This window comes from Tamandua tetradactyla, chromosome 3 (genome assembly GCF_023851605.1).
Source record: "Tamandua tetradactyla isolate mTamTet1 chromosome 3, mTamTet1.pri, whole genome shotgun sequence".
Taxonomy (NCBI): Eukaryota; Metazoa; Chordata; class Mammalia; order Pilosa; family Myrmecophagidae; genus Tamandua; species Tamandua tetradactyla.
The window spans coordinates 174,029,917-174,054,024 of NC_135329.1; the positions used below are offsets into that span (position 1 = coordinate 174,029,917).

Here is a 24,108-nt window from a genome sequence, read left to right on the forward strand (position 1 = left end):
AGACAACAACAAAAAAACCATTGAGGCCAAAGCAAGTATTTCTCATCTGAGGCAAAAAGGGAGTCATGGTTTATGTGGACCAGTTGCCCAAAGAATCCAAACTTAGTGGATAATAGCCACGTTTCCAACTTCTCTGTGGTGGAAAAACCAGGCTGCCTTAAGTAAATTCAACCAGAGTTGGTAGCCAATTGCTCTTCTGACTTTTCCTGAGCAACAACTCAGCCTTCCTCATTCAGATAAAAAAACACTAATATCTGTCACTCTTCAAGACACTGCAATAAGCAACTAATGTTGCTGTCTTCCCATGCCTCTTACCATCTTGCAGCATATCAGCATGTTGGGATTCTGGAGTCGGCCTGACCCAAGGTTGCATTCTGGCCCTGCCATTCAGAGGCATGTGGGCCTGAGCATGTCATTTGACATCAATTAAGCATCAGTTTCCTTACTGGGGAAAAGAAAATAATAAAAACTTTGACCTGGACTGTTGCAACAGTGCTCAACCTAATATTTGACATAGAAGGCATTCAATACAGGGAAGCAGATACAAGTATTTTTCCATTATATTTACTAGGGAAAAGGAGATCTCTCGGTCTGGGCAACCTCGTTTAAGTTGTCTCTTACCCACCTGTTGTGTTATGCCAAGCATGGCAGCTGAGCACAGGGGGCCTGGAGAGAAGGGCTTTGTCTGGTTTATCCCAGCTGCCCTGGCTGCCCAAGCACACCCTGTTCTTCCCACCCTGTCTCGGCTCAAAGGGCATCTCATCAGGGAGGCCTTTTGTGACCATCTCACATAAAATGCAAGCACTCCCCAGCCCCAAGCGAGCCCCTTACACTGCTTTTCTCTACGTGGTTCTTGGCATCATCTGAAATTTTTCCTATTACTTGTTCATTTGTGGACTTTCTGTCTCCCACCACTAGAGAGCAAGCTCCGTGAGGGCAGGGACTGTCTTGTTCATAGCTCTCTTAAAACACTGCCTGATACCAGGTAGATCATCAATAAATATTTGTTGAATCCATTATTTCCTTGCCAAAAAAGAACAAACTTCCTCCCACCAGCGAATGATCTGCAAACCAGAAGGCTAGAACATCTTCCAAATGCCCTGGTGGATCTCCTTCAAGGAGCAGGACCCTTTGCTGAGCTTCAGGCTGAAAGTGGCACTGGTGCTCTTGTGGAACGCTTGTCCCTGTCAACTGCCAGGGAGCTATTTCACATTGTCCTTCAAATTATTTTTATTTGTTTGAGAACATACCATCTCTCTTAATTTGCAACTGTTTAAGGAAAAGCGCCATGCAGTTTTCTACTATCATTAGCTATTACGGGGCTTAGGAAATGCTGAGCGTTAATGACTTTTGCTATATGGAAAAGATGCAGCCCTCTTAATTGGGCTTCAAGATGGCAGTTGCATTCTAGAAATGGTACACAACATGTTGGGAGAAACAAATTTTCCAGAAATTTCTATAATTAAAAAGATAGCATAGAACACATGGAAGTGACTATGATTTTTAAATTTAAAAAAGAATTAAAATTAACATTTGACTTCTTTTGCGCCTATGTCATTTAAAAATCTTGTATAAGTTTATGTGACAATAAAAACAATGACTACACCAGAAGTTCACCTGAATTTAGAATTGATTGCTCCAAATTGCTACTTTCCTAGGTATTATATTAAATATTGAACATAAAATACTGATAGTCATCAAAACATACATATTCAATGGACTTATCTTCAACTGAAGCATATTTCTCTAGCAAACAGCACCATAATTGGAGCCAAAATATGTGAACTGTATTTATAACACAAATTGCATTCTACTTATAATTGACTTTATTGAATTACAATTAAGAGAGAATTGACCTTCTGGATGTTGAATGCACTTGGTTTTAACTTTAAACAATCAACTTTAGGTCAGTCATTTCTTCAAGTCGATGTGCAGATTTTAATGGCTAATTGAAGATCTCAAATCACATCCTCATAAAGTGATTAACTGTGATTGACACAGTCCCTGCTGCTAAAGACTGGATCAATGGCAAATTGACTCAGATTATAAAATCTGCTCATGCAGCGATTCCCTTTTGTTAAGTACTATCCTTTAAAAAAAAATCCCAACCAAGTTACACCAAAATGTCCTTTCTGGCTAAGAAAACAAGCAGTAAATAGTTAATAACCTTTTAAATGTCTAACTCTTTACAAAGTAAACTGTGTCAAACTGTGAGGCTATATGCTTTGCGTCTTCCTGTAAACTATGCAATCTGAATGTTAGCAGGAATACTTTCCTTTGCAACTCCTTAAGGAACTGACCATTAAATATTCCAGAAAAAAAAGGAAAACGTAAAAGAATCCTATATTTTACCCAATATCGAATATTAGAACTACAACCATAATTATAGCAATAGAGCATTATTGATATGTAGTATGTTTGCTGATAGGCTAGAGCAATCATGTCTAATGAGAAATATAATATTGAATAGTTATAAAAGATATTCTGCCAATTTCATTTGCAATCTATGTTCATTAACCATAGTGGAGGCTAAATCTCATTTAAGGAGAAATGACTTTCGATATGTAGGATGAATGAATCAATTTATATGGCAGGTGAAATTCCACGAGATGAACACATATTTACCCTAAGTAAGTAGAAAGCTACATATTACACTGTCTGGGTAGGAATACCTGAAATTTCATGCTTTTAAGTGCTTTAATTCTTTTTTATTTACAAAAAAAAGTCACACACCCAAAATGCTATTTTAAAATCAAAGAAATCTGTTCTGAATCTCATTTTACTATTTAATAGAGCAGCTGAAAAAATGACTTAAAGATGTGGCCATATGGTGTGAAAATCCAGAATCAAGGAAAGAATGAGATACCGTAAACATGTAAAAACCAGTAAAAGGAGGCAACTCTGAGCTCAGTTAATGAAAAGCTGATGATGGAGACTGCCTTTTATTGATTACATTTGAGGACACTGACTCACTGGTGTTTTCCAAACCATGAATTCTGCATTTCAAGTGTTTGAGAGATTCAGCTAAGTCTCTTTCCCTCAGCCTGGAGTTGTTTGCACAGAACGGCTCTATAGAATAAATTACTGACTCTTGCAGCACAGCTCAATTAACTGAATGAAGCAGGGAGAGAAAAGCTCCAATCTGGTAGCCACAGAACAGAACCTGGCATCATTTTTGCTTTAAGAGTTTACAAGTGGATCACGGGGCATTTAAAAGACAGCTTGAATTTAAGAGTAAAGACAAGAGGAAGAGGTGTGAGGAACTCAAACTAACACTTTTTCCAGCAGACGTTTCCATGTGAAGTTTGAGTCAGGTGTTTCATTCTGGAGTCATTTTATCAGCTGTCTTTATGAGGAATTTTGGTGTCTCCACTCCCTTTCCCCAGCCTCACACATAAGCTAAGCCAAAGTTTTTGTTCTCTAGAAGTTCCAAATAGTTCCTTCCTTTAACTGTACTGCATAAATGTAGCTTGTCTTCACGCAACAGAATCTTTAATCAGTGGGTAAATAATTGAACCGTCTGTAAGAAAGAGTTGAAGAGTTCTGCCCCAACACCCAGGCTCTGAGTTCAGTTATGTGTGCATTACTTTAATCAACAAAGATTTTCTGAAGCCAGTATTGGAATTATCAAGGGGAATAAGACAGTCTCTGTTTTCAAAGAGCTCACGATGTAATGAGGAAAACAGCTTTGCAAACAACATTTATAATAATAAATGAGTTAAATATCCCAGTTAAGGTACCTAAAATTTTCAGAGGAGATGTCGAAATCGGGGAAGTTCTACAGGTTCAGCTGAGTTACTTTGCAAACAATTTTAGGTTTCACTTTGTAGGAAATATGTGGATGTTTAAAGACATTCGAGATATTTTCCTCGCTTCCTTGAAAACTTAGTGTGGCCCTTCCCACTCACCCATACTCTTGATTCCAATATATGGGTGGCAAAGAGAGTTGGAATGGTATTGCTCTGAGGTTGACTTGCAGAACTTAAACTCTCTTCCTTTTGGTTCTTTCCAACCCACTTGGTGACAAGATGACAACAGAGGAGGAATAATGCTAAAATCTTAGGGCTTGCTTACACATTAACAACTGACTGGTGTCCTCAACCATACATGAGCCCACAGTCAGTAGCTACAGAAGTTAGGAAAACCACAAGTTAAAAACTGAACGCCCACATCATACTAATGGCTTTTTCTTACAAATAGATGACATCCTCATCCGTAACTAGTGCTGAAAACAAGGAATGAGTGAAAGATAGGAGTGGGGGTGTGAAGGAAACTTGTAGAAAAGAAAGAGATGTTTATGACGGCTGAAAGGAAATCCCAACACACCAACCTGACTCCCTCGCCCCCAAATCACTAGGCCTTCTTTCAGCCCAATGCCCCCTCCTGCCTGGGGAATTTGGCCTCACTCCAGTGGCAGTGCCTTCTTATGCTACATTGAAAATAAAACAAAGAACACCATTCATCATATTTTTCAACAACTGGTTTCTTTTCTTAGTTTGAAAGAAAAACTTGGCAATCATAAAGCTGATTTTTAAATTTTTATATATTTTCTTCTCAGTGTCAAAATAAACTGGAAAAGAAAAAAAAATAGTCCAATGGTAAGAAAAGAAAATACACAAAACTCTTCAAGCTCAATCGGCCACACACTGCCATTTGACTGACTCCACACCATGGAATGCATCACTCTCAAGTTCTCCCAATCCAAAGAGCCGACTGCCTTCTGCTTCTGTAAGATGTGGCTACTTAGGGAAATTCAAATAGGCTCCCAGTGTTAACTATGCTGCATATTTACTTTAATCAAAGTGACATTTTCCAGATGGTGTCATCCAGAAAACCTCATCTGAAACGAGGAGTATAAGAGAATTCAGTTGTACATTCCAGTGAAAATTGAATACAGGCATTCCCCATTTTAAGACGATTCCGTTTACAAAAATACAAAACTATGAAACAGACACATTATGGTATAAGTGGCCAGCCCCTCTGCATGGATACCAGGCCATCCATCCAAAGGTGTGAATGAATACATGATAACATCTCTCCATGATCAACAGATTAACCCTAAACGTTCTGGGGTGTTAAATCTAAGCCTGAAGAAAAAAAAATTGTGATTCCCAGATCCATTCTCTCCTTAGGAGGAAAAGTCAGGAAAAAAGTGATTGAAGCAAGAAACTGCTCTAAGGTGCATCTGAAAATTAGTAGACTTAGAGGAACGAATTCACTGAACATATACATTAAATCCTTGCTCTGGAAATGAAGTCTGCTTGTCTCCATGGAGGGTAAAGGATGAGGAAGATAACTGCTTGCTTTAGTAACTAAATACTTGTGATACTGGCTATGAAAGAAAGGGCAAGTGCTATGGGACTTTGTATCAGGGATCTCTGACTTAACCTAGTGGTCTTAGAAGATTTCTTGGAGGAAAACACATCACCATTGACCCCAGGAATTAAGGAGCAATGGATAAAGCATGGACTACAGAATCAGACAGACAGACTGAAAGCTGGACCTGGCACTTAACAGCTTAGGACCTCAAGGAAGTGACTGCTCCTTAGCCTCTGTTTCCTCACCTATAAAGTGGAAATAATATCGATCTCCTAGGGTTGTTGTGAGGATTAAATAAGATAATGTATGTCAAGTGCTTAGCATGTGTCCTGCCCACAGGAGCATATCCAGGGTCTGGAGCTTATATGATTTTGAGAGGCATCTTTAAGAAAAATAAGTCAAAAATAGGCTTGCACATGAATTTAGAATGAGAAAATAAGTCATGACAATTGCACAAAAAATACAAATGTGCCACAAAAATTACACATTTTAAAGAGTGGAGAAATACTACCATTATTGCAAAGTCCAGAAAAATAACATATTTTTATTAATTATCTCTATATTATTTTTCTAAATGTCTTTCTCATTTTTATGACTGCATATTCTTTGATCACCTATTCAAGTTACAATGATTTGTCATTTTATATAAAGAGAATATAAAGCTAATTCATTCCTTTCTGTAGAATGGTTAAACAAAATCTGTTTTTTAATTATTAATATTTGGGATGCATGGAACATGTGACCTCTCACACAAACCTATTTGCTTTTGTAGCACTATCACAGATTTGTTCCCAAAGACAAAGATTCTGATTAATTTGATTCCACATGATAACCATCAAAAAAGAAAAAAAAATCGCTATACTTATGATTGTACACATTACACCAACATATTTATTCCTTCAGGGGAAAGCTTCTGTTTTGTTTGGATATCATCAAAAGTTGAGTCCTGTATTTACAATTTTATGCTAATAACCCAGAAGGATTTTCCACAGACTAGTTCTGGCTACATACATTTTGACATGCTCATTTCTCCTCCATGACTTACATTCCTCTGGTGCTGACAGCAGAGGATGCATTCTCATCATGATACGACTCTAGCCCTGCTTCCTGTGCCACAGTGAGTAAGGGGAGTATTCCTAGAAGTCATTCCCACATTAAAAGAGCTGATAAGAACTTAGTGATATATGGACGTGACTATGAGTCATATAAATAAATTCCTTTAAGTCTAAATTATTCCCAACTCAATTTCCCCTTTGCTGAGCCTCTAAAACACCCATAACCACTCCCAGAACCCCACCTCCACCCCCAGTGCAATATAAAAATGCAGGTCATATTGGTAAAAAATTAAGAATTTTATGACAATGATAACAGAATGTGGGACCCTTCGCTTCTGCTCCTGAGCAAGACACATTCTTATCAAGCTAACCTGGTCATTCCAGTACTACCTGTCTTGAGTAGAAGTATAATAGAGGATAAGTGGAGCTTCTTCTAAAAGAATTAGCAGTTTCAACCAATTGTGGCTAAAATATCTTACTTTTGCAGACTTCACAAAATCATATGGCCATGTAAGCCAACTGCTGTGACCAATCCCAGGGCTTCCAAGTGTTTCATACAAGTGAGGGTACCTGAGGCTTAAGTTCCACTAGCACCATGGTAAATGTGCCCCCGCTAAAATATAGTAGATGCTCAATAAATACATGTGAGTGAAGGTCTAGCCTCAGGGAGTTTATTATAGTCGTCAGTAAGACAAACAATAAAAGACCAGTAAAACCCTGCTATTTTCAGTATGTCAAGTTCAAATACTATAATTGTATAAAATATGAAGATGTGAACTCAAAGTATATGAAATGACCCACGGGACCCTGCATGGTTAGCCAGAAGTCCTGGCTGCATAACTCACATCCCTTCCTCCTGGTACTAGCTGCAATGTTGGCACCACCTGATGTCAGTTTTCCTCACTGACCTAAATACTGGTGGGGACCCTTCTGAGTCCCATGGCTGTCTGTTCTTTTCAGGGCAGTAGGAGTGATTCTAAGAATATCCCAATTTGTTGGAGTAAGTTTTGTGGCTCAATCCCAGGAAACTGAGCAGGGAGAAATGTGGGCATGTGAGGACACATCCTCTACTTCCCTCTTGATGAGAAAGGGTTGTGCCTAGCAGCACGGAATGCCCAGACCCCCAGGGGAGGCTGAAAGATATGTTTCTATGAGTACCCAGTCAGGAAAACTGAAACTACACTAGGTGTTTCAAAGGAGACATAATTTAACAGAAGAAGTTGGTAACTTACAAAGCAAATATCACAGAGATAGTAACTGCAGGAAGCAGATTCCCTTACGGCTAAAGGAATGAAGGAAAGGTGTGGGGGCCTCTCAGCCCAGAAACTTAGAGGAGTATTTCCCTGCAGAGTTAGTGCACAGACCTTGTAGAGGCTGCACTGCCCAGCCACTGCTGGTCCCTATGAGGAGCACAATGAGGCTAGATCTGAAAGTGTTTTAAAAAAAAAAGCTGAGGCTTATAACTAAGAGTGAAGAACCACTGCTGAGGTGGCACTGCCGGAAACAGGAAGCAAACAGGATAGAGGATCTCTCTCCCTCTTCCAGCTCCTGCAGCATCCCATCTCTATCGCCCCCTACTGCCAAAACATAACAGGGAGCCAGCTAGAAAAGGACAAATGTGGTTTGTGGAGCTCCAGCCTCAGCATCATAAAACAGTATGGAAGGGTAAGCATGGAGCTGAGAAATTCATCCCATGGTTAGGTCTCTGTCTCACATCTTAACTCATAATAATATTAATGCACTTCAAAATACTACTAAATGTAGACAAAAGACGTGGCAGAGTAATCAAGAATCAGAGTTCAATCAGAGCCACAGTTACCAAGATACTTCCTTACACCTTAGAGAAGTCTTCTAAGAGATTGCTCTTAGTATCCTAATTGTTTCTTATCTATCAAAAACAGGCTCCTACGAAGCCATGTGCAAGCTTACTTAAAACAATAAGCTTTTCTAACCCCCCAGCACAACATACTCTGGCATGGTCTTGGATGCTTATCAGACAGGTCCCTGTGCCATTCTCTGAAGTTTTTGGGCAAGTACAAGCAACCAAGTCAAATACATGCTTTTTAAAAGGAAGGCAGTGGAGCACGTACCCTGTCAGCGAGATCCTCATATTCCCACAGAGTAAACAGTAACATGAGAATATTTATACTAAACAAAACTGTATATCAAGCCTGCTTTGGCTCAGCCAGAGGGAATGATAAATTCCTTGCAGATCTCTCACAGAGTGGTCCTTTGTTGACCATAGACACCACTTCCAAGACAGTACAAACCAATTATAAAGCAAGACTTTTCCTTATGTCAAGGAATGAAAATATTACCCGTATTTTTGTTTCATTTTCCAGTTATATCTTATTTTGTGCTCCCCACCTCCCTTATGTTGAGGTAGATTTAATTTATCGTGATTCAAGCCTGTATACAGGATGGACACAAATGACAACTCCTCTACTCCTCTGCCCTACCCCTACCCCCCACCAAAAGTTTATCACCCTTATAACCTAGCTTTTTTCTTTCCTTGTCCCTCATTTAAGAACTAAAATTTGAAGCTTAAAGTTGGATACAGCAAAAACACTAAAGAGCTGTTAAAGTGAAAACTCTATTACTCCACATCAATTCTGTCCTATTTACAACTGGCACAAGTAATGGTGGGCAAAATGATCTGGCAGGAGAAGAGGCTAAATGAGCTATGAAGCTGTATTTCACACAATGTCCACTTTGTGGTCAAATGAGAAAAAGTACTGAAGGGACACGTGCACAAACTGTCAGTCTGTTTCTAAGAGGCCAATGTGAGAAAAGGTCAGCATGAGACAGTTACTTGTTAGTTCATTTTGCCAGATTTCCTCAACCCAATAGGATATATCATATTTATTTGGAATGCACTGCCCCCCACTTCTCCTTAGTGGTTACAGCTTCATCCTGGTTACTTCTGTCCGCTCCTGCACAGAAAGCACTAATGATACTTGCATCCGTCCACCCAAAGACTTTCATAAATTTACAGCTCATTCAGGAAGATCTTCTAAAGAATCATGGGAGAGCAAGGAAGAAGGGTCAAGAGAGAAAGACAACAGAAAGGGGGATTCGAATATGAATGGCAGGAAAGAGCTGTGATTGTACTGGTTTTACAAAATTATTGATTTTAACAAAAACAATAAATCAGTGTTTAAAATAGACGACTGGGTTAAACCCAGTCAACTCCATTTTAAGCTTTCCTAAATCTTCTACAAAATCCTCAATTTTTAAACCATTAACTAAACCTCAACCATAAGACTTCTGGAGTTATCTTCAGAAAGAATAGGTCATCCTTAAAGTGACAATGCAAGAAAAACAATCACACTTTGAAAGAGGGATTTGATTTTATAATTCTCACTTGCTACTTGATTTTTTAAATGCACATTTTAAAAGAATCACTGCTTTAAAAATGAGAGTTGAATACAGAAAACTTGGAAGTAGAGTTCAGGAAAACTAAATACACTGAGTTCATTTTTAGTTTCAGTCACAATAATGAAAGGTGGCTCAGTAACCATGGTTATTTTGCTCCAGCTGATTTTGGAGGGCTTCTAATGCATGTAAGTTACCAGCACCTGTTAAAGTAGGTTCTCACTAAGTTTTAATGATGACTAGAAATGTTATAGGGCAATTATGGACAATCTATAAACAACTGTTGCTGGTGTTGAACAGAAAACGCTTCCAATTTCCCAATACACAGCTGGAAATAAGCTCTTCCCCTTCTCTTTATAAAGAAATTTTATAATGACTGATGCTTTTCCTTAAATTTTCAAAGAAGCTTTAGATTAGATCACATAAAAACACCTCCTCGCATCTTCCAGAATTCCCCAATATTTTCCTTTAAAGCATATTCAGCACAGTTCTTGCACTCTTGGGGTGTAAATCCAACTAGTGCTCTACCTATAGTACCAATTCCCTGATCACTTGCTAACTTTTTAATTTGAGCTTCTATGTAATGAGGAGACATATAAGCAAAATGGTCCCCAAGGACACTGTAAGCCACGTATCGACAGTCTTTTGAGGTTTCTGTAGCACTTTGGTCTTCAAAACTCTCTACATTGCAAGCTATTTCGATGTTTCCATCGTGGGGAAAAGCCATCGCTTGGACACCCTTCAATCCATTTGCACTGGACCCCCGAATGGCAGCAGCGATCTCTCTCCCCGCAGCCAGGTCCCGTGAGTCTATGGTAACGTTGCAGTTCATCACATAGGGGCTGGCGCCGACACCTGAATCAGAAGAACACGCTCATCAGGCAGAGCAGACGCCTTGTTTCGGCGATTCTGTTTTTCATCCATTTTCATCACAAGAGTTTCCTTTACCCAGTTCTATTTTAAAACAGTACAAATATTTCTCTTTTCAACTCATCAGAATTTTCTAAAGATCAAAAATTGTTTGTAACAGAATTATCTGAGCTACAAGTAAATAACTTTCATCTACCCTAAAAGTATCTGAAGCATGTTTCTTTCTAACATAGCAAACAGCCCAGACTTCCAAAAATATGAACAGAGAAAGCAAAGCGCACTTGAGAATTAAATAGCAGCAGCAGCAGCAGCAGCAGCAAAAGGCATCAGCCTTTCCTTTATACCTGAGGCCATCTCCACAGGGGTGGAATTCGGGACTGAGTCTAAAGGCCTCAGAGACGGGAGTAAATCACACTCTGTATCCACCTCTTCCTTCCGTCCCACTCACAAACACCTGTCAACATTTGGTTAAGTAAAATCGGGTTAAAATGAACCTCAAGGGGAGTTTTGGTTAGGGAAGGTAACTAAAAGTCACAAAGGGTCAAAATAGCCCTGGAATTGGAAAGGGCAAAGGGAACTGGCCTCTCTTGGTGATGTGGGTTTGGCAGGGCTTGGGGTACCATATCTCATCTCTATCTTTTGCACAACCTGCTTCAGGCACACCTTCCTTCCATCCCAGGCTTCCCAACCTTCCGCTGAGATTGCCACTGCACTCCAGAACACCGAGTCTCTAATGTCCCAATTTTCCCTGCCTCAGGGATGGCGCAGCTCAGGTTACATAAATAGCTCTGCTCAAATTATAGTTTACATTATAAAATGGACAACTTGGTTAAATTAGCATTGGTATAAAAAAACTTAGGTTTGCAGTTTCCTCATTTTTGGGGAACCTTAAATTTCTAAAAGCAAAGTTGACTAGGGACTGATGGGGGATAAAAGGCTGACCTCACCTTCAGTACACGACAATTCCATAACAACTACTTCAACATCGTTTTACCGCCATTGCTTTTTCTTGCTGCTTTCAAACTTACTGTTCATGATGTCAATACCCAGCAGAGAAATGCCTTCTGGGTTCACTTTCCCTAGACCACTGTGGTTTGGGGGCTTTGTTCCCTAGCCTGGCTACTCTCACACTAATAGACATTTTACAGAAAATCAGCACACGGAAACCACATTTCATATTTTCCCCACACATGTACATAATGAAACATTTCAACTCCCGGGGCTGGACTCATACTACTGGGAATTGTGCAGGAATGAATCAGATTACAGTATTTCCCCATAATGCTGATTTCATAAAAATTAAATTTCCGAACAGTCAATACATCTCTCTCTCTCATCATCTCATATACCAATCACTTACTCTAAATATCTTTGAAAATTATATCAGTTACAACATTTCACAGAGTACAACTGGAAACCTTTTTTGTCAATGCTAATGTTATCATTCATTAGAGAAAAGCACCCAAGCATGATTTTCCTCTCTTCCAAGCCTCAACAGGTAATGTACAAATAGTCTCATTTTCTAAAATCTGATACACATACTCTACTCTGACTCAAGAAGTGACAACCTCTTCATCACTGTTTAAATGAAATAACTGGATTGCAACCAAGTTTGCTGTAGAGTATATCATACTGTGATTGCATTCAGCACTACTATTTAAAATACATGTCAGGCCTATTGTGCTTTTCCATTGTGCTTTGCTATTCCGTAACTTTGAAATGCCCTTCTGACATTCAGATAGTCACATGTAATTTATCAACTTGGGGAGTGCATTACTTTCAACTGAGATTCCTTCTTATGGTCATAGGACTTCACCCCCTGCCCCACCCATGACATAAGGCATTTCATTTATGAAATTTAACTATGGGACTTTTCCTGAATGCCCAGCAGCAAATTCCAAGGCATCTTTTACCATCCTGTGCCTAATACCTGTCCTACTTTGGAAAGTAGAATTTCCAAATTGATCATTCCTACTAATAAATGAACTCATTGCCTAAGATAAATTATAAACAATTGAAATAGTTCAGTGTTAAAGCTCTGAGCATAAGAATTTCATTAAAAAACGCATTTATCCCCACACTGATTGACTTAATTAAAATTTAAAATTTTAAAAATCCATTTTAAAAATTTCTTAAAAACATACTTTAAATTACTTCTAAGGAAAATAAAATAATCATTTTTCTTCTATAATCTTGCTATGTTTGGGTATTTTAAATCATTTTATTAAACCTTAATTATGCAATGTCTTTCTTTGTTTTATTACTATATATCATTCAAGCAGTGTATAAACAGAGACAGTTAATGAATCTGAGAAGTTTATGGCTAATCAGTAATTTCCTCTCTGAGAATGGGTTGCAAGGCCATGACCCATTTCTCCCTTAAAAAAAAAAAAAAGGGAAGAAAACTGCTCGTTCTGTCCAAATTCATGCTTCTCCAATTCCTCCATTTCATCCTTTCAAGTCCAGCACCAATATGGTGATCCCATAACATTGAGCCACATTTTGCATTTAAATCCAGCAGTCCTATCGATATTATTCAAGCGCTGAATTATATTTTTTATGTTAAGTTAAACCTAGTGAGAATTTTGCTCCCTGCAAACAGTATTTCTAGTTAATGTCTTATAATTAAAGTAATTCCATTTTTTGCTCTAAAATTAGAAACCTGATGTGAAAGTTTGTTTCTCAGTTTGTGGTTTCGCTCCGCTCCTGCCTCCTGCAGATTGGCACTCGGCTGCTCTGGCGGCAGCATGAATCTCCTCACTGCAAGGCTGAAATTCCAATTTTATTCCAACGCAACTGTCACAACGCCCTGAAGCAAGCTAAAAACAAGGAAAAAAATCTTTGGTACGATTTCACTTTCCATGTGTTCTTTAATGAAAAAATTATCATTCTAAATATTGGTGTTTACTCCTAGTTAAATAGTTTTTTTTTTTATCAAAAAGAAAAAGAAACTGAGATTCAGTTGCTATTATTTCACAGGGAAATATAACAGGCCTGATGTTTTTCTGACAATTCTGTTATTTTCTTGTGTGGAAACACTGTATTTATCATATACCGTACGGCTGGTGGATTCAGATATTATGGAGACCTTATGGTGAACTGATATAGATGTAAACTCTTTATGCCAGATTGTTTAAGCAGAAAAAAACCAAATGCACTTAATTAACATCTGATGTGTAGCTTTTGCAAACACAAATGCAATATTTGTGTTTGAGCACTGGCAGTAATGACTGTGAACTATGCTATTAATGTCTGGTTTAAAGATGCTTGTGGTAGGACCACGTCTGGAATAACACAAATAAAAAACTGCATTCAGACAAAACAATAGTGAAGAACCCATTAGAAAAATGGAACAGCAGCACTCAGAAGAAACAGATGCATTTTTTTCCTTTAGATCAAAATGATTCTCAGAAATAGTTCCAAGCACCATCGTTTTCAATAAATCGAAGGTGAAAAGATTCCATATATTTTCCTCCACAGAAAGGGCTTCATTTTAGGGGGTCAGAAGTTGCTTAGGGATACCTTTACAAGTTCTATTTATTACATTAAGCTCCTTTTTGGTGGCTAGTGTTAAAACATGTATGAAGAGAGAGCCAGCTGAGGTGATGTTTTTTTTTTTTTTTTTTTTTTTAAACATTTTCTTGTTTTATTGTATTCTGTTTCTCCGTTTTTGTTACATGGGCTGGGGCCGGGAATCGAACCGAGGTCCTCCGGCATAGCAGGCAAGCACTTTGCCCGCTGAGCCACCGCGGCCCGCCCTGAGGTGATGTTTTAGGATATTTGGCATTTTATCTTAAGAAATAATTTTAAATTTGTAGATAACATTACAGTTTGAATAAACAGAGAGATTCTCATGTGCATCCCTCTCATTAAATATGTTTTTACTGATAAACCTGATGAGTGCCAGGAATCATGTAGGTTGCTGGGGTATATACTGTGAAAAAGTTAAACATAAGATAAAACCCTAAAATGAGGTCTTTGCTTCAGAGTAACAGTGCAAGACAACAAACTGGGAACTCAGGTTCAAAAAATATAAATGGTCATTACACCAAAGGAATTAGCTATCATTACCGGTATGTACATTTTTTTTTAGATCATGTATTAAAAAGAAACTATAGCTGGACCAGGACGTTTGATGACTGAAGCCATAAAACACAATTGTTAAGTCTGATGCTCCCATATCTGGAAGAATGCAGGACTCTTAACCACGCAGCCAAATCCACAGGAAAAAAAGCTGAGTAAGAAGCAGAGACCTAGGACTGGGAATTGCTGCCTAGGGATCTGAACTCAAGTTCTACCTCTATAGAGCACTCCCTCTGTGCTCAGGTATCTTTCAGAATAACAGTAATTCTGAAGAAATTACAAAAGTAGGTGCACATTAACATCATCATGGCATGAAGCCAGCACAGGAAGGACCCAAAGGTGACTTGCCTGCTGCCAGGTTTTTCCATTGTAGAACAGCGCCCTTCACAAATTCACTCAGAGAAAAAGTCTCAAGAAGTCCTTCACGTTACGCTCTTAGCTACACACTGAGCCATGCATTTTCCATCATCCCAACTAAACTTACAGGCAAACTTAAGAAAATAACAAAAGTAGGTTTCTTAAAACAAGACTCAATCTAAAAATGGAAACTGTTTTTTAAAGATGAGGTAAAACTTTGATATGGAACAAATTGGGTTATTTGATGTTAAGAAAAGTTCCTGATGCTGCACTTATTTACAGCACAGATAAGTAAGCAAGGTCAGCTCTCAACAACTCATTTAAAAAACTAAATAGAATTCCTTTATTCCAAGATGTACCCTTTACCTATATCTATGATTCCTAAGGCAAATAATTTTCCCTGCATTTTTAAACAAGAATGCAAACATGCAGGCCGTTCATACAACATATCAGAGAGCAGTGTTTAAATTATCACATAAATGTTTAGGGTTTTAAAATATATGTAGAGTATTTATTTATAGATCTAAAAGTATCAACTATTACTGATCTGTCCTCACTTATGTTCCCCATGAGCTGGCCAACTACAAACTTTTAAAAGGAATTTGGCTTAAAAGATTTTGTGTGTTTGGCACTAACGAAGGGTGTTAATCATTTCTGAGCTCAATTTTTTTCTCTTCTGTTTATAATATTCTTGGGGAACTTCAAAACACAAACTTGTTCCCTTATAGATTCTGTTTTCCTCTCGGGTAACTGTGCAAATTAATTTGTCACTGGAAAGCTGACCGTGAGTGTTAAGTTGATAGCACCAATCATTTCTATTTAATTTTTTTAGGAAACAAAATAAACATAGCAACAATGTGTTGAAGTTTTCCTGTTTTGATGGGAGGAGTGGAAAAATATGTAGAGAAACAGTGACATAACCATATAACATTAGAAAAATATATAAAGCCATTAAATTAGAAGTTATGAGAAAAAATTCACGTTGCTTGGAACCAAATTTGTGGGAAAATTAGGTGAGTAACATTTCTACCCTAAAGATACATTCTACTCCAACAGTTATTACTTCAAAATTCTATTTCAACAGATACTACTTCAAAATCTGAAAGCATTTTACTTCTTTCCAAATACATGTGTTTTTTTTAAGGGAGAATATGTGCAATTAAAGTAACCTAAGATCTCAGTTGATCATATGTCTTCAATTCTAATTACAATCTGGTTTGTGGAATATTAGGAACTAATCTTTTACCCACATCCCTTATTGACTCCCTCCTGGAAACATTTTATTTTTCTGCTGTTAGCACCTGCTTTGAGCATGTTAAGTGAGGGGCCACTCTGACATCATAGTGAAAGACACTCGGCCTAACCTTGGCAACTCAAGTAAATTTCATGTTTCTTGGACAAACTATGATTTCCACGACTTGTCAGGAGATACTAGTGGAAAAGACATATGGGGCTGTGCTACTTTTTCCTTCTTATCCTGTAAAAAATATTCTGAATCGTTCATCAAATCTACTCTACATTCAGATCCAGCTTTTATAAAATTGAGCACAGATAGATCTTAATAATTACCCTTTAAGGAAGAAGATGGAAAATAACTATATGACTGATTTAGAGAAATTATGAAAATACGTCAGAAGCTATGAGAACTTAAAAACATTTTTCTTATAAACATATAAACCATACAGAAAATGTGCATCTGTATTTTATAATTTTAAGATCATACAGTTCACACTTCTTATATCCTTTGGCCTCAATACTGGCTATTCCTTCTGCCTAAAATTCTTTGCCACATCTCCATATTCTAACGTCCTCACTTCTAGTCTCTGCTCCAATACTGCCTTCACAATGATGCCCACTTCAGATTATCCTATTTAAAATCACAAGTGCACCCTCATCCCAGTACTCCTGATGTCTCTGGTACTGCTCAAGTTTTCTTTTTTCCTATAGCACTTATCACCTTCTAATGTTATTATAAATTCATTTATTAATTAAGCTTGTTTATTATCTGTCTCCTCAATAAAATACAAGTTCTCTGAGGGCATTTAATTTCTATTCTGTCCACTGATAATAGTGCCTAGCACATAGTAGATGCTCAATAAACACTCACTGAATTAATTAATTGATTACAATTCTCTCTACATTATATTATACTTTCCACAGCTCTAAAAATTCTTCCCAAACTTCATGCTTAGTTATTCAGAAATTCAGTAAATGACTTGGGTATGCCATAGTTTAACCATTCCCCAATACCAAACATTTACATTGCTTCCAGTGTTTGCTATTGTAAATAGTATTTTGAGAGACATACTTGTACTATGCCTTTTATTTCTTCAAGACTCATCATTGGAACTAGATTCTTGGATAGGCAGTTATATACAGTTTTAGAGTTCTTGTTACATATCAACTCATTTCTAAAACATTTATGCCAATTTATAATACCATTAGCAGTATGAATCCTTTTAACTACATCTTCACCAGTATTAAACACCATCTTTAAATATTTGGGGGCCAATTTTAGAGTCTTAAAGTTTTAACTTAGGAGTTTCAGGTTTTCATGACCACTCCAGGTTAATCACAGATCTCCATGTGGGGTAAAACAGAAGAAACTAGAAATCCCCATGGGTTGGCCATTTCAAATCAAACAACATAAAATAAGTGTTGATGGAGTAGAAACAAAAAGATTATCTCAGTCACTGGCAATCATAAGATGAGAATGGGAAGTAGTGTTCACTCTAGTTTAAAAAATTACAAATCAAGTTTGTTTTTAGGGGACTAGCTATGATTAGTGATAATAACACTTGGTTTTTATCTCGGACATGTTTTTTTGTGACTTTTTTACTGTGAAATATAACACATATACAAAAAATAAACTTCAAAGTGCATTTTAACAAGTAGTTATAGAATAGATTTCAAAGCTTGGTATAGGTTACAGTCCCACAATTTTACATTTTTCCTGCAAGTTGCTCCAAGACACTGGAAACTAAAAGAAATATCAATATAATGATTCAGCAGTCATACTCATTTGTTAAATCCTATCTTCTCTGTTATAACTCCTCCTTTTCCTTTGATCCTTCTACCAATCTTTAGGGATATTCTAACTTTTTCATGTGAAAAGGGGTGGTGACAATATAGTAGAGGGGGATGGAACTCGTTGACATTCTTAGAATGGCAGCCCCTCTGGGTTTTAGGGCTTATCTGGACTAGGAACCATGTGGAGGTTACGAGTTTCTGGAAAGTAAACTCATAGCATGAAACTTTTGTGGAATATCAGATAGAGTCCTAGGTGTTCTTTAGGGTTAACAGGAATGATGTTGGTTGGGGTTCGGCAAACCATGGCAATTAGCAATATCTAGCTGATGCTTACATAAGAGTAGCCTCCAGAATAACCTTGTGACTTTATCCAAACTCTATTAGCCACTGACACCTTATATTGTTACACTTCTTTTCCCCTTTTAGTCAGAAAGAGATTGTCAATCCCATGGTGCCACAGCCAGGCTCATTCCTGGAGTCATGTCCCACATAAGGGGGAGGGTAATGATTTTCTTTGGAGAGTTGGGCTTAGAGAGAGGCCACATCTGAGCAACAAAAGAGGTTTGCTGGGACTAACGCTCAGGCCTAATTCTAGTCAGGCTGAGCTTCTCTCCTACAGAAATAAGTTCCATGAAGAGCAAGCCTCAAGGTCAAGGGCTTACCTATTAAATTGAGACTCCCTGATGTTTGAGAGAGTTTCAGAGGTTTCCCAGGTGAGGAGGTTTCATAGTTCCAAATTTTTTCTCCAGTCCCTCCCTCAAGGGACTTTGCTAATACTTTTTAATTATCTGCCCTGGGATGTATCTGCATATTGCATTAGGCTATATATATTTACAAACCCTCCTTTGCATTCTGGGCCCCATGTGTTTGGATTGTTTAAAGGAGCTATCAGATATGCTTTTTATATCAGGTTAAGATTCTTCCCAAATACTGATCCATTCATTCTCACAGAAATGCAAAAGTAAGAATCAAGTGTTTCCTAAACCTAAGACTAAAACCAGTTTTTCTATATTCTAATACCAGTAAACCTGTTTCTAGTTTCTGTACACGTGACACTGCACTGACTCAGTTTGTGGTATAATCCCTTCAGTCTTTAGTGAGGCCCAAATTAGAATCCAGGAAATAGATTTCTTAAAATTTAGTCATAAAACTTACACTTCTCCATTTGTGAGACAAATCATGGGAAAAATATGTGAGGTTCAAATTGGCAGGAACAATCAGTTTCCTCCTTTTTTCCATAACTAAATACTGAAATACATTTATAATAACTTTCTTCAATTTGAATTTTAGCTCAATAAGTTTTCTCTTATAGGAAAGAAAAGAATGACCATTTAGTGGTGTGTTCAGTACTTTACAGACATTATTTCAACTTCACAATCTTATGCGGGAGATATGATTATTCTGTCCATTTTATATACATGGGAACTGAGGTTTCAAGAGATTAAGGAGCTCTCCAAGGTCACACAGCCAGTAAACAGCAATGGCTGGATTTAGCTTGGTTTCAGAGCCTTGCCTTTTTCATAGCACTGATCTACTTGATTATAGATGGCATCATTCATCTAAAAGCAGAATTCTGCACCAGGAGTTAGCAACCAAGGCAACTGTGTGAATGATTCTGAAGGCTTTGGCAGGGCAATGCAGTGAAGGGACAGGTTTCTTATGCTCACCTACTACTTGTCCTTTTCCTAAGGTAAACCCTAAAAGCACAGGATTCTGAAGGAGCAGAGGCCTGAGTTGGTGAGAGCTAGGGAAGAAGAGAAACCACCTTTTTCCCTATGTTTGTTCTCTTTGTTCTAGAAGCCCATTGTTTAGAAATGCTTTCTTCCAGGGTGCCTCTAGACACTGCCTTCCAGTTATAAGCAAGTTGGTCACACTGGATGGTCAAGTATTTGAAATACTCTCCTATCAGCTAAAAGATAGCTGCTACCCAAGTTCCCACACCCCAAGTGTCCCCACTACATCCAAAGAAAAATATCCTGCCACTATCCATCAACAAAAAGATTAATACCTGGCACAGCAGGAGCCTCCTGGATTCTGTCCTGTGCCAGGAGTTGCATCCCTTTTCACCATAAGTGGCCATGCTATATGGGGTTGTTGTATATTTAAATATCACTCCTGGGAGCCTCATCAAATGTCTGACGATGATTTCTAGCCTAGATGGCTTAAGAGGGCCTGGGTGAGAGTAGAAGCCAAAAGCAGAACCTTACCCAATTCAAGAAGAAGCCAGGACTGTGCACTATCAGGAAGCAACTAAATAAAGGGGACCCCAGGATTCTATAAACAAGTTTAAAAACAAAACAGAGTAGAACAAAAACCACACTCAGAACCTGTTAAACCACATCTTCGTGCAGGTACAGCTCCCAGGTCAGGATTAAGGGTGTTGAAATCCCTCCTGGTGAACCAGCCCAGTTGCTTCCTTCTCTGGACAAGACTACGTTTCTCAGGCAGGTCGGCTTCACCAAAGAGAAACACGCTGCAGCCAGGAATGTGCTGGACCAGGTTTTCAGCAATGCCTATGCACAGAGGGAAATGTTAACAAAATTAAATTTAAAACCAGGTCTGATAAAAAAAAAACAGGATGTACTAGTTTGAAAGGATTATGTACCCTAGAAAAGCCATGTTTTAATCCTGATCCAATCTTATGGGAGCAATTGTTTCTTTGAATCCCTATGCAGTACTATAGGGTTAGAAACTCAATAAGATTATCTCCATGGAAATGTGACTCACCCAATTGTGGGTATTAATTACAGGAATATGTGACTCTACCCATTTCAGGTGGGTCTTGATTACTTTACTGGAATCCTTTAAAAGAGAAAACATTTTGGAGAAAGCTTCAGAACGATGAGATAGCCACAAGAATGAACAGAGCCTCCTGCAGTCACAGACCTCTGGAGATGAAGAAGGAAAATACCCCCATGGGAGCCTCATGACACAAGAAGCCAGAAGAGAGAGCTAGCAGACACTGCCATGTTTGCCATGTGCCTTTCCAGTTGAGAGAGAAATTCTGAATATCATCAGCCTTCTTGAACCAAGGTATCTTTCCCTGGATGCCTTAGATTGGACATTTCTTTAGCCCTGCTTTAGTAGGGACATTTTCAGGCCTTAAAACTGTGGACTTGCAACTTAATAAATTCCCCCTTTTAAAAAGTTATTCCGTTTCTGGTATATTGCATTCTGGTATATTGCAAATACTGCAGCTAGAGAACTAGAACTCAGGATTTTAAACAACACCTTTTTTTTTTTTTAAAACATGGGCAGGCACTGGGAATCGAACCTGGGACTCTGGCATGGCAGTCAAGAACTCTGCCACTGAGTCACCATGGCCCACCCAGTATATAACTTTAAAAGTCAAAATTAGGGCAAATTTTATTTCCCTTGAAGTTAGTCCCATAATTCAAGTCTATCTTTACATAAGGAGACTAGAATTTCCAACCCCTTACAAATCGAATTTCACAAACAAAATTCATCACTAAGATAAATGAAGCTGGTGCCTTCAAATTTCAAGCAATTTCATCACAGCCCCAACTTGCATATAATGTTAAGACATAAAAAGTTAAGAATAATAGGATCAATATGGTAAACACAAGCTCTACTGCTATATAAAATTATATTTTAATTAAAATTAAATAGAATTAAAAATTCCCTTCTTCAGTTACATTAGCCACATTTACAGTGCTCAATAGTCTCATATAGCTAGTGTCCTCCACATTGGACACTGTAATCAGGAACATTTCCACAATCAAAGGAAGTTCTATTGAACAGGATTAGGCCAGACATTCTGTAAGGAAGTTTATTATTTAAACATAATTAGAGTTACTCTGAACGGCAGAACATTTTTTTCATCATCTTCCTCCATTATTTGTATCTGGATTCTCTGTATCTAACTTCATCTTCTCAAGGTAGATTAGAGAATTGTCTGTTTTTTTTAGATAACTGTTTCAGTCGACCTCTACTTGGGTCTATGGCATCTTTGCATGGAGCTAATTACAGATCCCTACAAGCAAGGACAGATAGAGCATAAATCTGTCTATCTGATATAGAAAATTCAGGGACTCATGGAATTTGGGTGCTGTCCTGGGAGACCAGAAATGTGGGCCTTCTTTATTTAATGTTATATCATGGGACATTAGAGGCCGAGCAGGGGCCTCTGGCTTCCATAAGCTTAGGAAACCTCCCTAAACATAATGTTAGGGTTTGGTTTTTGTGTTTTTAATTGTAGACTGCCATGTTGATGGGAACAGGTGAACTGTGGAAGACATCAAAAAAATATTTCGTACAGTTGGGAAGTATAAAGTCTTTGGGGGAATGTTCTTTCTCTGAGTCAGACAGAGATTTGAGTGTTAGAAACCCATGATGTTGTAGATAATATGAAACCAAGAAAATCCCCTCAATTTATTCAAGCCTCAAATGATGTGTGCTTCTTTAGCATGACTCCAAGATATGAAAAAGCCGTGGATGGAGCCAGATACCAGGGACAAACACATTAACTGGCTTTGGAAGTATAAAATAATGTTTAGATAGTTCCCTAAATTCTCCCCTTAAGTCTAGAACAGGAGGCAAGAGGGAAGCAGAAGAAAGGCAGAAGTTTAGAAGAGACACCTGACAACTGTCCAGATTTTTCTGTTCACCTGTAACTGTTCCAACAATAACTTAGAGTGACTCACATTTTGGCTTAGGTAAGAGCCTAAAGCACAAATTGTGATGCCTAAAAGGTTCTCCTATTAAACACTTTGACATCCTTTCTGGATCTGCCCAGCTAGCCTGGATAGACCAATACCTTCATTTGGAACTACAGTTTTAGAGTACTGTATATATTAATAAAGCCCACAATGCCTTCAAGAGAGGATTCTTGGGTGCCCGGTTCCCAAACAGCAAAACAGTGGGAGATACTTGCAGCAAGAAACCTTAGCTGTCAGCACCTGGGGATTCAATGACAGGAGTGTTCTTTGGTTTAGTGGAAACAGCTTATGCTTTGGAGGCCAATATGTATAGAGGTTTAAATACTATTTCTGCTCCTTAACAGCTATATGGGATCTTGAACAATTTACTTGATGTCTCTGAACCTCAACTTCACTATCTATAAAATGGAAAGGGGGGGTGGGGAGCTTCCTCCAAAGCACTAACTCTTTACCAAGAAATTTAGCAACCGAAAAAAATGTAAGTATTTATCCGGCTTTTCCTGTATGAACAGTACTTCAGGATAGTAAGATAGATTGAACTGATAAGGGATTTTTTTTAATAGAAAAAAATGTTTAGAAAAAATTTAATAGAAAAAAAAATCAACTAGTAAACGTAAAATCAATGGTAGAATTAGAAAACTACCATTTTCAGCCCCTAAGAAAATAACTGTTGTAGGCAAGAATATCAAAGGATGAAACTCTCTTGAAAAGTTGACTGGCAACTTTACAATGGCAGACAATGGCAATTAATCTTTGCATCACCAAAAGTCAGATAACCAGACATTGTGGCCTCTTGATACAATGCAGTATGAAACACACAACCCACCTTGGAAAGATTATTGCCAAAAAGGCTGAGCCTTAAATCAATCAAGTCTCTAGAGCTTACAAAATTTATAGGAAACGTGGGGAAGATACAAATTAAATGACACTCCAAGGCAGCAAAGGGACAAATCCAGAATGTGAGATTCTGACAGAACAACTGACCCCATATCTTAATAAGTCGATGGCAGGGGAAAGAAAGGGGGATGGAGAACTAGTCTACATCAAAAGAGACTTATAGAGATATAAGTAGCTCTAGATTCAAACAAATCCACCACAGAAAGGCATTTGCTTGAATTATACACCGATCCTCATATGATACTAAAGAATTATCATTTCATTAGGTATGATAATGGCATTATAGTTATGTAAGAAAATTTCCATATTGCTTAGAGATATACATTAAATATGTATGGGTGAAATAACATAATGTTTGGAATTTGCTTTAAAATATTTAAAAATAATTTCTTAGTAAAGACCAAGAAAAATGGAGGGAGTGAGGAGGAGAGAAGAGAGAAATA

General features: G+C 38.0%; 1 protein-coding gene across 5 annotated transcripts in view; it reads right to left on the reverse strand.

Moving 5' to 3' along the window:
- Nucleotides 1–24,108, reverse strand: part of FTCDNL1 (formiminotransferase cyclodeaminase N-terminal like) — a 62,656-nt gene that overhangs the window by 10,172 nt on the left and 28,376 nt on the right. For 3 of the 5 annotated variants that reach the window (XM_077154593.1, XM_077154591.1, XM_077154592.1), the window contains 2 exons: nucleotides 20,417–20,602; nucleotides 1,611–10,604 (listed from right to left, as the gene is read on the reverse strand). In XM_077154593.1, coding sequence (XP_077010708.1) covers nucleotides 10,168–10,604; nucleotides 20,417–20,602 — 623 coding nt within the window. In that variant the 3' untranslated portion in view covers nucleotides 1,611–10,167. Of the gene's footprint in view, nucleotides 1–1,610; nucleotides 10,605–13,281; nucleotides 13,439–20,416; nucleotides 20,603–24,108 lie in introns of those variants that run through there. The other 2 variants (XR_013172980.1, XM_077154594.1) reach the window with 2 other exon arrangements.